We start from the raw sequence: 18,264 nt of genomic DNA on the forward strand, positions 1-18,264 counted from the left end.
TTGCTTCTTGCATGCTCAAATCATCTCAATCAAATGTAAGAATGTTAATAAAAATCCTCTAGGTGGCGTAATAGTACACTTCGTGAAAGTTTGTGCATGTTCTACAATGAGTGTAACTTAAATCATTGCGAGGAATTAATTTGCTTGTTTGAGGTGTATTTGGGCCAATTGGGTCAATTAGGAATGTTAATTTGTTACACAGGTTTCAGAGAGTCTCATTCCCTGGAAAACCTATGAGGGGTTTCCCAGACCCTTCAAGGTGATAAGCTGCTATTTGAACCTTGTAAACTTAAGCCTTTCCTTGTGCAATGTAATTCAGTGAACCATTAGAAATTTACGACACAAGCAGGTCATTGTGTCCTCACAGGGTTGAGTTAGACCAATTCATCTTCCAACTTTGTTTATAAGGCAGCTCCGTTTGATAATTGCTTCTATTACTGTCACATTTACTGAGATACAGTGGAAAGATTCAGATTGTTATCCAGATAGATCATTCTAAAGTGCAAAAAGAAAACAATATCTGGGTGTACAATATAGTCTTACCGCTACTAAGAAAAACGTGTAGATAGATGAGTGCAAGGACCATGATGAAGGAGATTGAGAGATCATTATACAAGGTTCATTAAAGAATCTTAACAGCAGATGATTAGTTGCCCTTGAACTTGTTGCTACGTGTTCTCAAGATTTTTGATACATTGTCTTGCATCAGGACATCTCTGTGTTCACTTCAGGATACTTTTGAAATGTGGTAAGGGTTTCCAAATCCAGCAGTAGGTATGCTATTGTCCAGGTGATCCAAGGCTGAGTGGAGAGCCACTGAAGACTTATTGTGGTGATAGGCAAACTGCAACATGTCCAGGTCCTTGCTTGAGCAGGAATACATTCTGACCATGACCAACCTCTCAAAGTGCTTCATCACAGTAGATGTGGGTACAAATGGCAATAGTTGTTGAGGCACCTTACCCAGCTCTTCTTGGGCACTGTTATGAATATTGCCTTTTTGAGGCAAGTGGGACTCTCCGACTGTAGCAGTGAGTGATTGTAGATGCTTGAACATCCCAGCGGTTGATTGGCACAGGGTTTCAATACCGTACCAGGGCTTGATGCTTTGTGAGGGTTCTTCCTCTTGAGAGATGTTCTGATGTTGGCCTCTGAGGCGGAGATTAGAGTCACCAGATGCTGCAAGGATTTGCACAGGTGTAGTTCTATTTTCCCTTTGAAAGTGTGCATAAAGGGCATTGAGCTCATCTGGGAGTAAAGCATCACAGATCTTCATGTTCTTTGTAGGAAATAATGCTCCACAAACTCTGCCAATGTAGATGATGGATCCAATTTTGTGTCTAACTTCAATCAGAATAGTTCTTTTGCTCTTCAAATAGCCTTCTGTAGGTTGTACCTAGACTCTGCATCATCAGTCTTGAATACCACAGCCCTCAGTTCATCCACAGCTTTTAGTTTGCTTAAGTCCAATATGTTCTTAAGATCACGCATTCATCCACACAGGTGTTGATGAAGTCAGTGACAACTATGGTGTATTCATTCAGATTCGAAGATCAATACTGAATGTCATCCAGTCCATGGACTCAAAGCAGTCCTGTAAATGCTCTTCCACCTTCTTGGCCCTCACCACTGGTGCTTCAATCTTTATTCTCTGCCATTTACGCCATGAGTAAAAGTACAGCCATGTGATTGGTCCTTCCAAAGTATGTTATGGGATGGCATGTTCTTGATGGTGGTAGAAGAGTAGTCAAATCTGTTGGCTCCTCTGGTTCCACAAGTGACATGTTAGAGGTGATTTTTCAGATACTACTTCAAGCTGGCCTGGTTGAAATCCCCCCACAATGGTAGGGAAGGCATCTGGTGCATTGCTGATCATGCTGGTCAGCTCCTGCAGTGCCTTCCTAAGGTGGGAGGTACATTGCTACCAGGATAATGGCGGAAAGCTCCCTTGGCAGATAAAATGGATGACATTTGAACACTAGGTGTTCTAGGTCAGGTGGGCAGGAGTGAGACAGAACCATCTGTACATCATGATCGAGTTAATCATAAGGCGTACTCCGCCTCCTCTATCTTTAAAAGACTGAGCTGTTTTGTACTTAAACATCATGTCTTAGTTTATTTACATGCCTCCATTCCAGAGAACAATTCAGCTTATTGGATCTTTCCTCTTAGCTATAATTTTCCAATGCAGGTAACATCCTTGTAAATCTTCCCTGTAATCATGTCTTTGCTGTGATTTGGTAGTCTGAACAATCTGCAGTGGTTAAACTTGGCAGTAGCTGGTACTGTGTATACTTTTCTAACAATTTCACTGCTCTTGTATTCTGTACCTCAGTAAAAGAAATTTGTGCATGTTTTGTACCTTGTCATTCTATTCTTCCTGATATGTACACAACTGCCTCTTCCTGCACATCTGTGTCATTCCAATTATTGAATGTCCATGTCTTGTTCCACCTTTTCAAGTACATTACCTCTCAATTTCTGAGAATTGGGTTTGATTTGTTATTTTTCTGCATAACTGACCAGTTTTGGTGTTGCCTTCTAAGTAGTATTCCTTCTTGCTATCAATCATATAACTATTTTTTTTTGTAATGTCTGTCTATGACATCATCTTGCTCTGTACGTTTAAGAGTCAAGACTCCTATTACACAAAATAGACTCCTTGGCCTATACATTTACACCACTTGTTCCATGGCTTTACAGATTCCAAATATCCTTTAGGTGAAAAAGAATCTTCTCTTGCCCCTTATCCTAAATAGTTGCCTTCTCTGGTTTTTAGCCTGATAATAGCTCTTTTTCTTTATGCTACCTAGATTTCTTGTGATTTTATACACCTATTAAATCACTTGATTTACATGCCACTGCAACACACAAAATGCTAGAAGAACTCAGCAGGTAAGGCAGCATCCATGGAAATGAACATTCAACGTTTCATGCAGAGACCCTTCTTCAGGACTGGAAAGAAAAGGGGAAGACGACAGAATCAAAAACGTGGGGGAGAGGCAAAAGAGGATTGCTAGAAAGTGATGAGTGAAGCCAGGCAAGTGGGAACTGTGAAGGGTTGCAGAGGAAGGAATTTGATAGGAGAGGAGATTGGACCATATCAGAAAAAGAGGAAGGGGATAGACAGGTGCGAAGAGGTAAGAGGCCAGAGTGGGGAATAGAAGAGGGGAAGGGGAGGGAAACTTTTTTTTATATCAGAAGGAGAGATCAATTTTCACACCATCAGGTTGGAGGCTACCCAGACAGACTGAAGTGTTGCTCCTCCACCTGAGGGTAGCCTCATTGTAGCACAAGAAGATGCCATGGACTGGTTTGTCAGAATTAGAATGCCAATCAGAATTAAAATGTTTGGTCTCCAGAAAGTTCCACTTTTGTTGGATAGAGTGGAGGTGCTCGATGAAGCAGTCTTTGCAGCGGGTCTTACCAATGTATCAGGAGCACTGGATACAATTGATAACCCCAGCAGATTCACAGGTGTAGCACTTTAACAGCTTGCAGGGGTGAGTGCTGGGAAGGAGATTGGGGGGAGGGATGAATGGACAAGGGAATCATGGAGGGATTCCTGTGGAAAGTAGAGAGCTGGGTGGGTGGGGGGAGTTCTGAAGGTACATTTGGTAATATCCGTTTGGAGACGACAGAAGTTGCAGAGTGGTGCGTTGGATGCGGAGGCTCATGGGGTGATAGGTAAGGGCAGGAGGAATTCTGTCACTGTCAATGTGGTGGGAAGATGGAGGAGATGTGGGTGAGGGTAGCATCAATGGTGGAGGAAGGAAAACCTCATCCTGGTAACAGATGTAGCAGAGACAAAGGAACTAAGAAAGGGGAATAGCACTATTTACAGGAGATTTGGTGGGAAGAGGCAGGTATAATCAAGATAGCCATGAAAATTGGTAGGTTTATAAAAGATGTCTGTTGATAGTTTGACTCCAGAAACCAAGATCATTGATTGGATGCAACCTGTTCTTTCACTTTTCCTCAGAATTGATTGTAGTATTTTTTCCACCTCTGAATTTAACAAGTTAATTAATCCTTTTGGTTCTTCTTCCACTATTGTAGAGGATTGGAAATGAATACCAAAGGCCCAGTTTAATTTCCTCATTTTCACAACCTGAAGTATGTTTCATCTGAGCCTGCAGTTGACTTTCAAGCATATTAAATCCACCAATTCTTCCTTTTCTACCATATATATCTCATCCAGTAACTCAAGTCCTTTTAGCCTTAACTGTGTCAGCATTGTTTTCCTCCCACCTCTGTGAAAACCAATGTTAACAACTTTACCCAGACCTATCTGTCATAGCATCTATTTTTTGTACTGCCCTTTATGCACTCAGTTAAGTGGGGACTGGATGGAGTTGAGAGAAGGCTGGCATGCACTCAAGGATTGAATGGCTTATTTTGATGTTGCAAGGAAAAAAATGGAAGTTAATGTGTATTGAAATTCTCCCACTATTGCTGCTTTTCTATCAACAAATTTATGTCCACAATTTCTCTTCAGTTTCTCTTGCTTGATTAGTGATATGTAGTATACTCCCAGCTCTGATTTCCCCCCCCCCTTTTTTGTTCTTCAATTCACCTTCTTTTGATTATACTAATATATCAACCATTCTCACAGCTGTGACTGTTTCTTTAGCAACATGTTTGCCAAAACATTGATGCATTCAGATCGAAGGCACGCCAAAAGCTTTACTTCATTAGGAATTTTAGAAGATTTGGTATGTCACCAAAGCTGTAGATATACAGTGGAGAGCATTCTGTCTAGTTGAATCACAATCTAGTATGGAGCCTCCAGAGCACAGGATTCCAAGAGGCTGCAGAGGGTTTTAGACTTTCTATCATGGGCACAACCCTCTCCACCATTGAGGCAGTGTCTCAAAAAAGCTGCATCGATCGTTACCACCAAGGGCATGTTCTCTTCACGTTACTACCATTGAACACCCACCCTCAACACTTTAAAAGAACTTCTTCCTTTCTTCTAACAGATGTCTGAACAGTCCATGAACACTACCTCGTTTCATCTAGTGCACTGTACTGCTGCTGCAAAGCAATAAATTACTTAACATATGTCAATGATTATTTTAAATAGACAAAATATGCCTTTTTTAAACCCCTTACTCTTATGAAAACCCTATAACTAGAATGCTATATTCCTGTCCCTTTCAACTCTTTCAGTTAATACTATAAAGATATATTTTGTGCATTGTGCCTTCTGCTTGAGTGCTTTATTCACTACTCTTTGTATTCGGTCATATTCAGTAAATCAGCATTTTAATTTTTCACTCTAAACTTCTTAAACTGTTTTATTACTTTACTGGCTTAGGTTTTAAGCTCTGCTTTTCTCTTTTCCAAATCCACACTCAGCTTCCCATATCACATCAAACTATTTTAAACTAATGCCAATAATACCAGCAAACTTACAGCCCTTTTGAGATGCGTTCTTATCAGACCTGCAAAAGTTTTGTACAGAACAAGTTTCTTTACTCCATTATATTTCTGTTACAGGGGTTTAACAAAATTATTATTTGCTATGGTGGCATTACTGCCAGTGTATCTGAGAGATGGTACTGTCATTTCTACGTCCAAATATTATGGATTTAGCTTTGAACTCTTAATCTGAGTTTACTATTCTATACGATGAATGATAACCAGTTGGCAGTGTTGCTTTTTAGTTGCGGTTTTAAAATACAGCCCTTGTTCCTTTGGCTCATGGATATTATTTGTCTCGTGGCACTTAGGGAGGATAAAACTCTAATATTGGCCAATATGCCTGAACATTAATCAACTATAAAATTCATAGTTCTTTCAGTTCATTGTGAGCTGTTGTTGGTATGGACTGTCTGCCGAGCTGGAGATTACAAACTGAGTTGGAGATACTTAATAGGCCAGGTTTTAAAAAAACAGCCAGAGCCTGTCTGGATTTGTCTGCTGATCGGGCGATTGCTTGGGCTACACTAAATGCAACTTAGCAAGGCCCAATAAAAAAGCGAGGTGTAAGTGGAACGGGCCACTGCTGGAGCAGTCATGCATCTGCAAGAACAGGTGCAGGCTCAGGGTACTGAGTCGTTTGGAATTGTTCCACTGATAGTAAAACTTAACCTAAAGAACTCAGAACCAAAGTGAAAAGAAGTGTAGGTAGCATGGTAGTTAAGGCAGTGGAATACTTCTCTTGTGAGATGTGGGATTTCATGCTACCTACAAGTCTCCCTGATGGCATCTACAGGAAGTGCACCCAACCTCAGCTGTCAACTGCCAAGGTCAAGGACCATCCAGGTGGCCGAAAAACTCACAGATGAGACTTTTACCGAGTTGGTCACACCCAGAGAGTAGGCTTCAGGTGGTAGATGAGTGAAATAGCCATTTAGTGCAGGGTGCCACTGTGGCCATTCCCCTCACAGCAAGTATAGCTCTTCGGACACTGCTGGGAGAGATGACCAATCAGAGCTCAGCAGGGAAGGGTAACATCAGGTAGAGTGATAGCAATAGGATACTTGCTAGTTAGGGGGGCAGACAATAGATCCTGTGGGCGAAAGAAGAAGCCAGGATGAAGTGCTGTCTCCCAGCTGCTTGGAATAGGGACATCTCAGAGCAGCTGCAGATTACTTTAGAGGGATTGTGATCAGCCAGGGGTCGTGGCACACAGAGGCACCAATGACATAGGTAGAAAGGAAGAAGTCCTGTACAATGAGTATAGGGAGTTAAGGAGGAGGCTGAAGAACTGGACCTCCAAGGTAGTAATCTTTGGATTTATTCCCAGTGCCACATGCTGGTCAGGACAGGAAAAGGATGAGATGACAGATGAATGAGTGACTGAGGAACTGGTGCAGGGGGCAGGATTTCAGATTTCTGGATCATTCGGTTCTCTTCAGGGGAAGGTGTGGACATGTACAAAAGGAATGGGCTATAGTTAACCCCAAGAGGGACTGGTATCCTTTTGTGGGCAGGTTTGCCAGAGGTTTTGCAAAGGATAATTGGCAGGAACTGGGAACCAGAGTAATGGGGCTGAGGATTGAGCAGTTGGTGTACAAGTAGATGCAGTGAGTAGTGGGACTGTGAAGAAGGATAGGCAGCTGATAGGGCAAATTTGCAGGCTGGGATGGTTTGAAGAATATTATGGGAGCAAAATGGAAATGAGTGATAAACACAAGAATGATGTTATGTTTGAATGCATGGAATATATGAAATAGGGTAGATGATCTAGTAGCACAATTAGAGATTGGCAGGTATGGCATCACTGACTCATGGCTAAAGGAAGATCATAATTGGGAGCTTAACATCCAAGGATACACTTTGTTTCAGAAGGAGAGGTGGTGGTGTGGCACTGTGGTAAAAAATGAAATCAAATCCCTAAAAGGTGACATAGGGTTGGAAGGTGTAGAATCCTTGTGGTTAGAGTTAAGAAACTGCAATGTTAAAAAGACTCTGAGTTACTGTATATACAGGTCTCCAAACAGTAGACTGCATGTGGGGTATAAACTACAATGGGAGATAGAAGAGGCATGATAAAAGGGCACTGTTATGATAGTCTTGGGAATTTCAATATACAGATAGCTTTGGAATAGCAGGGTAGTACTGGATCCCAAGAGAGAACGTGTAGAATACCTGCAAGATGGCTTTTTAGAGCAGCTTGTGGTTGAACCTACTAGGGAAAAGGCAATTCTGAATTAGGTGATGTGTAATGAACCAGATTTGATTAGGATGCTTAAGGTAAAATTCATCCTGCAGTTACAGAGTGAAAGCTAAAGTCATATGTATCAGCATTACATTAGAGTAAAGGGAATTACAAAGGCATGAGAGAGGTGGCGGCCGAAGTTAATTAGAAGGTGATACTAGCAGAAATGATGGCTGGAGTTTCTGGGTGAGGTTTAGAAGGTGTAGTATAGATGCATCCCAGAGATGAAGAAGTATTCTAAAGGGAGTCAACCGTGGCTGATAAGGGAAGTCAGAGTCAAGATAAGAGAGGCAATATGGTAAAGCCAAGATTAGTGGGAAATTCAAGGATTGGGAAACTTTTAAAAGCCAACTGAAGGCAACTTAAAAAGCCAAAAGGAGAGAAAAGATTAAAAAGAAGGTAAACTAGCTAATAATACAAAAGAATACACTGAAGTGTTTTCAATTATATAGAGTAAAAGAGAGATGTGAGTAGATGTTGGACCACTGGAAAGTGATGCTGGAGAGGTAGTAATTGGGGACAAGGAAATGGCAGATAAACTTAAGTATCTTGCATTAGTCTTCACTGTGGAAAAACACTAGCAGTGTGCCAAAAATGCAGGACTGTCAGTGGGCAGAAGTGACTATAATTGCTATTACTAGGGAGAAGGTGCTTGGGAAGCTGATAAGTCACCTGAAGAAGGTAGATGATCTACACTCCAGGGTCTTAAGAGGTATCTGACTAGATTGTGGGAGCATTAGTAATGATCTTTCAAGAATCACTAGATTCTGAAATGTTCAGGGGCACTGGAAAATAGCAAATATCACTCCACCCTTTAAGAAGGGAGCGAGGCAGACATAGGGAATTTATAGGCCCGTTTGCCTGACTTCAGATATCCATTATTGGGGGTGAGGTTTCAGGCACATGACAAAATAGGCCAAAGTCAATATGGTTTGTTTAAGGGAAAATATTGTCTGACAAATCTATTGGAGTTCTTTGAGGAAATAACAGACAAGGTAGACAATCAGTGGATGTTGTTTACTTGGATTTTTAGAAGGCCTTTGACAAGGTGCTGCACATGAGGCTGCTTAACAAGTTGAGAGCCCATAGTATTACAGGAAAGGTACTTGCAGGATAGAAGATCGGCTGACAGGCAGGACGCATACAGTGAGAATAAAGGGTGTCTTTTCTGGTTGGCTGCCTCGTGCTGTTCCACGGAGTGTCGGTATTGGACTGCTTCTTTTCATGTTATATGTCATTGTGGGTCACAGAATTGACTACTGTAATCCATGTTTGCAGATGATACGAAGATGGGTGGAAGAGCAGGTAGTGCTGAGGTAGCAGGACTTGCAGTTGCTAGAAAGAGTATATGAAGCCTTTGCAATTACTTGGTTTTCTGCATTAATTACTCATAAAATGTGTGATCTTCATCTATGTCACAGTAATAGACAGTCTGCCTAAACTAATGACTTACAAATAATTGCACTTTTCATGTCTTTATTGAACACATTGTTTAATAATTCACAATCCAGGTTGGAAAAAGGATGAGAACCCTTGTATTTAATAACTGGTAGAACCTCCTTTTACAGTAATGACCTCTACCAAATGTTCCCTGTGGCTGCTGATCAGACCACTCCTTCATACTAAACTGTTTCAGTTCCTCAATATTTCTGGATTAGCTTCTATAAACAGCTGTCTTCAGGTCACACTACTGCACCTCAATTGGGTTGTGGTCTGAACTCTGTCTTGGCTATTCCAAAACAGAATTTTCTCCTTTTTAAACTATTCTGTTGTTGATTTACTCTTAAGTTTTGGATCATTGTCTTCTATTAAGTTTCAGGTGACAGACCACTACCCTGACATTCTCCTGTGGAATGTTTTGATACAATTTTGAATCTATTGTTCCCTCAATGATCGTCAGCTATCCAGGCCCTGAGACTGCAAAGTAGCCTCCAACCATGACGCTCCTTTCACCACGCTTCACAGTTGGGATGAGATTTTGGTGTTGGTGTGCAGTATCCTTTTTCCTCCAAACATAGCAGTGTGCACTTCTGCCAGGAATTTCAACTTCTGTCTCATCTGTCCACAGAACATTGTGGAACATCCATGTGGTTTTTTGTGCACTTGGCCATGCAGCAGTGTCTTTTTGGAGGGCTGTGGTATCCTTCCATGAACACCATTCTTGTTTAGAGTTTTTCTTATAGTAGACATGAAGAGAGACTTCAACAGTTCTGGAATTTCTTCAGGTCTTTTGCTGTTACCCTTGGGTTCTTTTTCATCCCCTTCAGTATTGCACGTTATGCTCTTGATGTTATCTTCTGAAGGACACCCATTGCTTGGGAGAGTAGCAACAGTACTGAGTTTCTTCCATTTGTAGATGATTTCTCTTACTGTGGACTGATGAACACTCAAGTGTTTAGAAATGCTTTTTTGTGGTCTTTTACAGCTTCATCCACCTCTACATTTCTTCTAAGGCACTCTAAAAGTTGTTTTGATCAGGGCATGGTTCACAAAAATATATCTTTCTTGAGAAGAGCAGTCTCTGTCGGCAACCTAACTTTATATCCTTTTTTATAAGGCAAGGCACCTCTACAACCCATGCTCCAATCTCATTGACAGCTGACTCCTTTTGTAGAAGGCATTAGCACAGAGATTCACTTACTTTTTTGAACCTAGACTGATTTTTTTTAAATGGTATATTGACAAAAAGTACAATTGCATGTGATTTATGAGTTTAGGCAGACTGTGTTTGTCTAGTATCGTGGCTTAGATAACGATCAGACCACATTTTAAGAGTAATTAATGCAGGAAACCAGGTAATTGCAAAGGCTTCACAAATTTTTTTTCTACAACTGCAGATTGGGAGAATGGGCAAAGAAATGGCAGATGGAGTATAGTGTAGGGAAGTGTATGGTTATGCACTTTGGTAGAAGGAATATAGGTGTAAGGCTTTAAATGGGGAATAAAAATTAAAAAATCACAGGTGCAAAGGGACTTTGGAGTCCTCATGCAGGATTCCCTGAAGTTGACTCCGTGGTAAGGAGGGCATATGCATTGTTTACATTCATTCCAAGAGAACTAGAATATAAGAGCAAGGATGTAACGATGAGGCTTTTTAAGGCATTGGTCAGAATGCATTTAGAATATAGTGAGCAGTTTTGAGCCCCTTTCCTTGGCTTTGGTGAGGGTCCAGAGGGGGGTTCATGGGAATGATTCTAGGAATGATGTGCGTTTGTTGGTTCAGGCCTATACTCAGTGGAGTTTGGAAGAATGAGAGGGAGATCTTACTGAAACCTATCAAATATTGAAAGGCCAAGATAGTGTGCGTGGAGAGGATCCTGCCTTTAGTTGGAAAGGTCAGGACCAGAGGGCACAGACTCAGACCAGAGCAACATACCTTTAGAACAGAGATGAGGAATTTCTTTAGCCAGAGAATAGTGAATCTAAGGAAATTTGTATCAAAAATGGCTGTGAAAGCCAAGACATTGAGTATATTTAAACTGAAGGTTGACAGGTTCTTGATTAGTCAGAGCATCTGAAGTTAAGATTACGGGTCAGCTATAATGGAATGACAGTGCCGATTCAATGGGCTGAAAGGAATAGTTCTGCTCATACGTCTATGGTCTTATGTTTTTGGTTGAGATCTTCTAATTATGAGTAGTGTATTGAAGTGGGATAAAGCACTTTATGAATGCCATGATTTGCACTGAGACTGGTTAAAATTCTTACAGAAGAAGACTTGTTTGTGAGCTTGGTCCTTTGCAGGTCACTTGTGATCTTTATATGTATGTTTTAATCAACTGCATTGATCAAACACCTTGTATTTTCTGAGTCTACTATTGTTTTGCCTGTCATATCTTTAATAATGATCTTTGGTTACTTGACAGCAGTCTCTACACGTAGCACATTATGTGGGGCAATTGACTAATGAGTCTGTAAGTCCTCTTCGGGACCATTGGGCTACTTGGAATATTAGTGGAAATAGTACAGATGAGGTTTTTGCATATTACCTTTTCAGCTATGATCATACCAGCTTAATTTCTATTTGTAATTGTCTTTGTAATATTGTTAAGGAGAATCTGTAACTGTATTCTTATGAGCTTCCATTGAGTGTATGACAAAGGTAGTTGTTGTACATTGTTAGATATCCTGGAAGTAATATTGGTTGAAAAGTGGCTAAGGGACACTGATCCATTGGAGGTATTAATGGCCCAAGTTTAAAGTATCAAATGTTCATATAAAGGCTGCAGTAAACTCACATTGTTCAATTGCTTTTTTCATTGGTGTTAATATATCCTTTGGCATCTCAGTGTTACCAGAATCAGATTCAGAGTCAGGTTTATTATCACTTGCATGTGTCATAAAATTTGCTAACTTAGACATAAACTGACGTTGGGTAAAAGTTGTAGAAGAGAAAATGTGGATTTTGAATTAGTGAATTAGTAAATTATCAACTGAGACCAGTATGGCTCACATCAAATATGAGTATTTCAAAGTCAAGTTGTGGTGGATCTCTAGTTAGTGAATACATACCAGCAAAGGAAATGGGTGTCATACTTCCATGTGATTTTTTTTATTCCTTTAACTTAGTAAAAAAGGTCACATATTCAGTGTTTTGAGTACACTGTTTGGGTTAATGAAGGATGAAAATGGGAATGAAAAATTTTGCTAAGATAATTTTTGTTTTGTTTTCTCCCACAGAGTTTTACGCTAGAATTTCACTTTGAACCAAATGATTACTTCACAAATTCAGTATTAACCAAAACCTATAAGATGAGGTCGGAACCTGATGAGACTGATCCTTTCTCCTTTGAAGGCCCAGAGATAGTTGACTCTGTAGGGTGAGTGAAAAGTCATTATTGACTTGACATTTTATCACCACTTGAAATACAGTCCGTGAGGTAGAATAATTTTTAAAAAGTCAATCCTAGAGCAAGCTGTGAATTTCTACTTCACCTTCCTACAGCTGTAATCGAAATGGCAAAATCTAACCAATTTCTGTTTCTTTATCGGTTTGTTTAAGCTTGTACTTAGTGGCATTCTCCAAGGAACTGGCCAGTTAATTAACAGATGTCTTTTTTTTTCTCTACTAGTTGGATAGAAAATATTTCCATGCTGTTTAAATGTTAATATATTTTTAGTCTGAATATGAAGTCAGTACTACTGCAGTAGTAATGTGCAATATAACATCTTTATATCCTCAAACGTACCATTCCAAGTAATTTCTTGGTCTTGCACTGTTCGTAACCTGTTACTTGTCTCTTGTCGTGTATCAGGTTCCATTCCAGTGCTAGATTAATCCTGGCACTATGTAGGTTGGATGTTTATGCTACTTCTAACCTCTTCAGAGTTGGGAACACAAAATATCGTATTTCAGCCCAAAATGTTGTGCCAACCTATTCTAGGATCATTCTAACCCTTCCATCGTACATAGCCCTCTATTTCTTTAAATCATCCATGTGCCTAAGTGTTTCTTAAATGCCCTGAATGTATCTGGTTCTACCATCACCACTGCCTCAGACCCCCACCCTCCCTTATATTTTCCTCAGATCACCTTAAAATTTTGTCCCCTTATATCAGCCATTTTCATCCTGGGGAAAAAGTCTCTGGCTATTCACTCATCTATGCCTCTTATCTTGTATGTCTGTCAAAACATTTCTCATCCTCCTCTCCAAAAGGAAAAGCCCTAACTCGCTCAGTTTGATGATGCGATCTCTAATCCAGGCAGCATCCTGGTAAATCTGTGCACCCTCTCTAAAATTTCCATATCATACTACAATAAGATGAAAAGAACTGAACACAATATTCCCAGTGTGGTCTAGCCAGGGTTTTATAGAGCTGCAACAATTAACTCAAGGCTCTTGAACTCAATCCCCTGACTAATGAAGGCCAGCACACTATATGCCTTCTTCTCAGCCCTAACAACTTCTGTGGCAACGTTGAGGGACCTATGGATGTGGACCTCAAGGTCCTTAGTGTTCCTCCACACAGACAATCATCATTCTATTAGCATTAGCATTGTATTCTGCTTTCAAATTCAACCTTCCAAATTTCATAAAAAACACAAAATGCTGGCAGAACTCAGCAGGCCAGACAGCATCTATGGGAGGAAGTAATAACGAAGTTTCAGGCCGAAACCCTTCATCAGGTGTGAAGTAACATGGGATGGTCGAGGGGGGATAAGAAGTGGGGGAGGGATAAAGTAGAGAGCTGAGAAGTGATAGGCTGGAGGGAAATGGGCTAGGGGGAAGGTGGAGAATTATGGGAAATAAAAGAGAAAGGAAGGTAGGGCTGGGGGGAGAGATTATAATGGGGGGGGGGGAAGAGAGAGAAAGAGAACCAGACTGAAATAATAGATAGGGATGGGGGTAAGGGTGCTATCCCTTTCTCTCAATTCCTCCGTCGCATCTGCTCTCAGGATGAGGCCTTTCATTCTAGGACAAAGGAGATGTCTTCCTTTTTTAAAGAAAGGGGCTTCCCTTCATCCACTATCAACTCTGCCCTCCATCGCGTCTCCCATATTTCACGCACCTCTGCCCTCACCCCATCCCCCCGCCAGCCCACCAGGGATAGAGTCCCCCTGGTCGCCCTTCCAGCCTACAGATCCAACACATAATCCTCCGTAACTTCCGCCACCTCCTACGTGATCCCACCACCAACCACATCTTCCTCTCCCCCCACTCTCGGCTTTCCGCAGGGATCACTCCCTACGGAACTCCCTTGTCCATTCATCCCCCCCCATCCCTCCCCATGGACCTCCCTCCAGGCACTAATCCCTGCACACGGAAGGAGTGCTACACCTGCCCCCACACTTCTTCCCTCACCACCATCCCAGGCCCCAGACAGTCCTTTCAGGTGAGGCACCACTTCACCTGCGAGTCAACTGGGGTGATATACTGTATCCGGTGCTCCCGATGTGGTCATTTATACATTGGGGAGACCCGCCGCAGACTGGGAGACCGTTTCGCCGGACACTGGAGCTCGGTCCTCTAGCAGTGGCGGGATCTCCCTGTGGCCACACACTTCAATTCCACAGACCGCTCCCACTCCGACATGTCTGTCCATGGCCTCCTCTACCGTCAAGATCAGGCAACACGCAGGTCAGTGGACCAATACCTTATCTCCCGCCTAGGTAGCCTCCTTCCTGCCGGCATGAACATCCAACTCACTGACCTCCATTGATACCCCTGCCCCCCACCCTTACCCCCATCTCTATCTATTATTTTAGTCTGGTTCTCTCTTTTCCCCCCTCACTATAATCTCTCCCCCCAGCACTACCTTTCTTTCTCTTTTATTTCCCATAATTCTCCACCTTCCCCCTAGCCCATTTCCCTCCAGCCTATCACTTTCCAGCTCTCTACTTTATCCCTCTCCCCACCACTTATCCCCCCTCGACCATCCCATGTTACTTCACTCCTGAAGAAGGGTTTCGGCCTGAAACATCGTTATTACTTCCTCCCATAGATGCTGTCTGGCCTGCTGAGTTCTGCCAGCATTTTGTGTTTTTTATTTATTTCCAGCATCTGCAGATTCGCTCGTGTTGCCTTACAAATTTCATGCTTTTCCTGTTTGAACACCATCTGCTACTTAGCCTATCTCTGCATCTTATCAATGTCCTGCTGCAATCTACAACAGTCCTCTGCGGTATCCATCAACTATTATGTCGTATGCAAGTTTAGTAATCCACCCTTCCATTTCATCATCCAAGTCACTTACAAAAATCACAAAGAGCAGGGTTTTCAGAACAGATTCCCTACAGAACACCACTGGTCACTGACCTCCATGTGCTCAATGAAATTGCTCCATATGCTACCACTTTGCCTTCTATGGGCAAGCCAATTCTGTCTCCACTCAGTAACGCTTCCCTGGATCCTGTGCCTACTGGCTTTCTGAATCAGCCAACCATGGGGATCCTTATCAAGCGCCTTACTAAAATCCATATTTATCTCATCAACTACTCTTTGTCACATCCTCAAAGAAGCATGACCTGCCCCTCACAAAGACATGCTGACTATTCCTAATCAGACTACAGTGGCATGCAAAAATTTGGGCACCCCGGTCAAAATTTCTGTTACTGTGAATAGCTGAGTGAGTAAGAGGTTACATGTTTCCCAAAAGGCATAAAGTTAAAGATGACAGATTTCTTTAATTTTTTTTATTTCTTTTATATTTCCATCTTTTACAGTTTCAAAATAACAAAAAAGGAAAATGGCCCAAAACAAAAGTTTGGGCACCCTGCATGGTCAGTACTTAGTAACACCCCCTTTGGCAAGTATCACAGCTTGTAAATGCTTTCTGTAGCCAGTTCTTGTTTGGGGGATTTTAGCCCATTCTTCCTTGCAAAAGGCTTCTAGTTCTGAGAGATTCTTGGGCCATCTTGCATGCACTTCTCTTTTGAGGTCTATCCACAGATTTACTATAATGTTTAGGTTGGGAGACTGTGAGGGCCATGGCAAAACCTACGGCTTGCATCTCTTGAGGTGGTCCATTGTGGATTTTGAGGTGTGGTTAGCATCATTATCCTGTTGTAGAAGCCATCCTCTTTTCATCTTCAGCTTTTTTACAGACGGTGTGAAGTTTGCTTCCAGAATTTGCTGGTATTTAATTGAATTGATTCTTCACTCTACCAGTGAAATGTTCCCTGTGCTTAACAGTTAGAGGGGTGTTCTTTTCATGAAATCCTGCACCCTTTTTCTCCAAACACACCTTTGCTCATTGTGGCCAAAAAGTTCTATGTAACTTCATCAGGCCACAGGACTTGTTTTCAAAATACATCAGGCTTGTATAGATGTTCCTTTGCAAACTTCTGACACTGAATTTTGTGGTGAGGACACAGGAAAGGTTTTCTTCTGATGACTCGTTCATGAAGGTCATATTTGTGCAGGTGTCACTGTATAGTAGAACAGAGCACCACCACTCCAGAGACTGCTAAATCTTCCTGAAGGTCATTTGCAGTCAAATGGGGATTTTGATTTGCCTTTCTTGCAATCCAACAAGCAGTTCTCTCGGAAAGTTTTCTTGGTCTTCCAGACCTCAATTTGACCTCCACCATTCCTGTTAACTGCCATTTCTTAATTACATTACGAGCTGAGGAAACGGCTACCTGAAAATGCTGTGCTATTTTCTTCTGGCCTTCTCCTGCTTTGTGGGCATAATTTATTTTAATTTTCAGAGTGCTAGGCGGCTGCTGATTGTTGGGACAAGGTTTGAGTAGTCAGGGTATTTATAAAGCTTTGAGATTTGCATCACCTGGCCTTTCCTAATGATGACTGTGAACAAGCATTAGCCCGAACAAGCTAATTAAGGTCTGAGACCTTGGTAAAAGTTATCTGAGAGCTCAAATCTCTTGGAATGACCAAACTTTTGCATGTTGCTCCTTTCCTTTTTTTCACTCTAAAATTTTACAAAACAAAAATAATACACTAATCTTGCTTAAAATGTTGAAAAGAATGGTTCATCTTTAACTTTCTGACTTTTGGTGATCAGTTCATCTTCTACTCACTTAACTATTCACAGTAACAGAAATTTTGACCAGGGGTGCCCAAACTTTTGCATGCCACTGTATGCTTCTCTAAATACTTGTAAACTGTCCCTGAAGAATCTTCTTCAATAATTTGCCCGCTACTAAAGTAAGACTCACTGGTTTAGCTTTCCCAGGGTTATCCCTACTATCTTTCTTGATCAAAGGTATAATGTTTTCCACGCTTCAATAATCTGGCATTAACTCCTGTGGCCAGTAAGAATGCAAAGATCCTTGACACATTCTCTTCCCTAGCTCCCTATAGTGTCATGGGGTATATCCTGTCTGTCCCTGGAGACTTCAGCGGCACATAGTCTTCCTTAACATCAATGTTGCTCATTTTTCACTATTTCTTGAAACAAGATCAGGAGTTCAAATTTAAGTACACTTTTTAGCAACCATTACATTTGAGCATATTGTAATCATAATGCTTTAAATTGGAATTAATCTGAGCCATTTGGAATAGAACAAAAATGGGAATATGGGAAAAAAATGTTGCATTTGCTAGCTGAACTATGAGAAAACCCTGCAAGTCTGGTCTTGTAGTGATTTTGTTTTTATCTTGTGCTCTATGATTCTATTTTTAGTGCAAGATTGTGTATTTATATTACATTGTCACAGTGTAAAGACTAAACTCATTATCTGTTGAATTACTATAATGATCATGAAGACTGAATCAAAAATGGTTGGCAAAAGTCTGTCCAGATTAATTCTATATTTTATTATATGCCATCATAAAACGTTTGCCATCAAACATTAAAAGAATGAATAATGGCTAAATTTGAATAAGGTATCCGGTGATGCACTGATGCTAAGCTGTGTTGCTGGTAATTCTGCTTTAGTGTACAATAAAGCTAATCATTAACTTCTTAACAGATGTACTATTGACTGGAAGAAAGGAAGGAATATAACTGTGAAAACTATTAAAAAGAAACAGAAGCACAAAGGGAGAGGGACTGTCCGAACCATCACCAAACAAGTACCCAATGATTCTTTCTTCAACTTCTTTAATCCATTAAAAGGTGAGATTTTGTGATTAGTCTAAGGCAAAATACCACTCCTAAAAACTGAGTAGAAGCAGTGAAAGTCTAGTTTT

The 18,264-nt window shown here is 41.1% G+C and overlaps 1 protein-coding gene and 1 non-coding gene across 6 annotated transcripts in view; both read left to right on the plus strand.

Moving 5' to 3' along the window:
* The window catches only part of nap1l4b (nucleosome assembly protein 1-like 4b), a 121,458-nt gene that overhangs the window by 63,406 nt on the left and 39,788 nt on the right, over nucleotides 1-18,264 (plus strand). For all 5 annotated transcript variants that reach the window (XR_009513293.1, XM_059975560.1, XM_059975556.1 and 2 more), the window contains exons 9-10: nucleotides 12,350-12,489; nucleotides 18,045-18,190. Coding sequence is in view for 4 of the 5 variants with exons in the window: in XM_059975560.1 (XP_059831543.1) it covers nucleotides 12,350-12,489; nucleotides 18,045-18,190 (286 nt within the window). In the remaining variant the exon portion in view is untranslated. The remainder of the gene's footprint in view (nucleotides 1-12,349; nucleotides 12,490-18,044; nucleotides 18,191-18,264) is intronic.
* LOC132397591 (small nucleolar RNA SNORA54) lies at nucleotides 12,881-13,010 on the plus strand. The gene has a single exon (XR_009513405.1). It is a non-coding gene; the product is annotated as a small nucleolar RNA SNORA54 (small nucleolar RNA).

The sequence above is a fragment of the Hypanus sabinus genome, chromosome 7 (assembly GCF_030144855.1).
Source record: "Hypanus sabinus isolate sHypSab1 chromosome 7, sHypSab1.hap1, whole genome shotgun sequence".
Taxonomy (NCBI): Eukaryota; Metazoa; Chordata; class Chondrichthyes; order Myliobatiformes; family Dasyatidae; genus Hypanus; species Hypanus sabinus.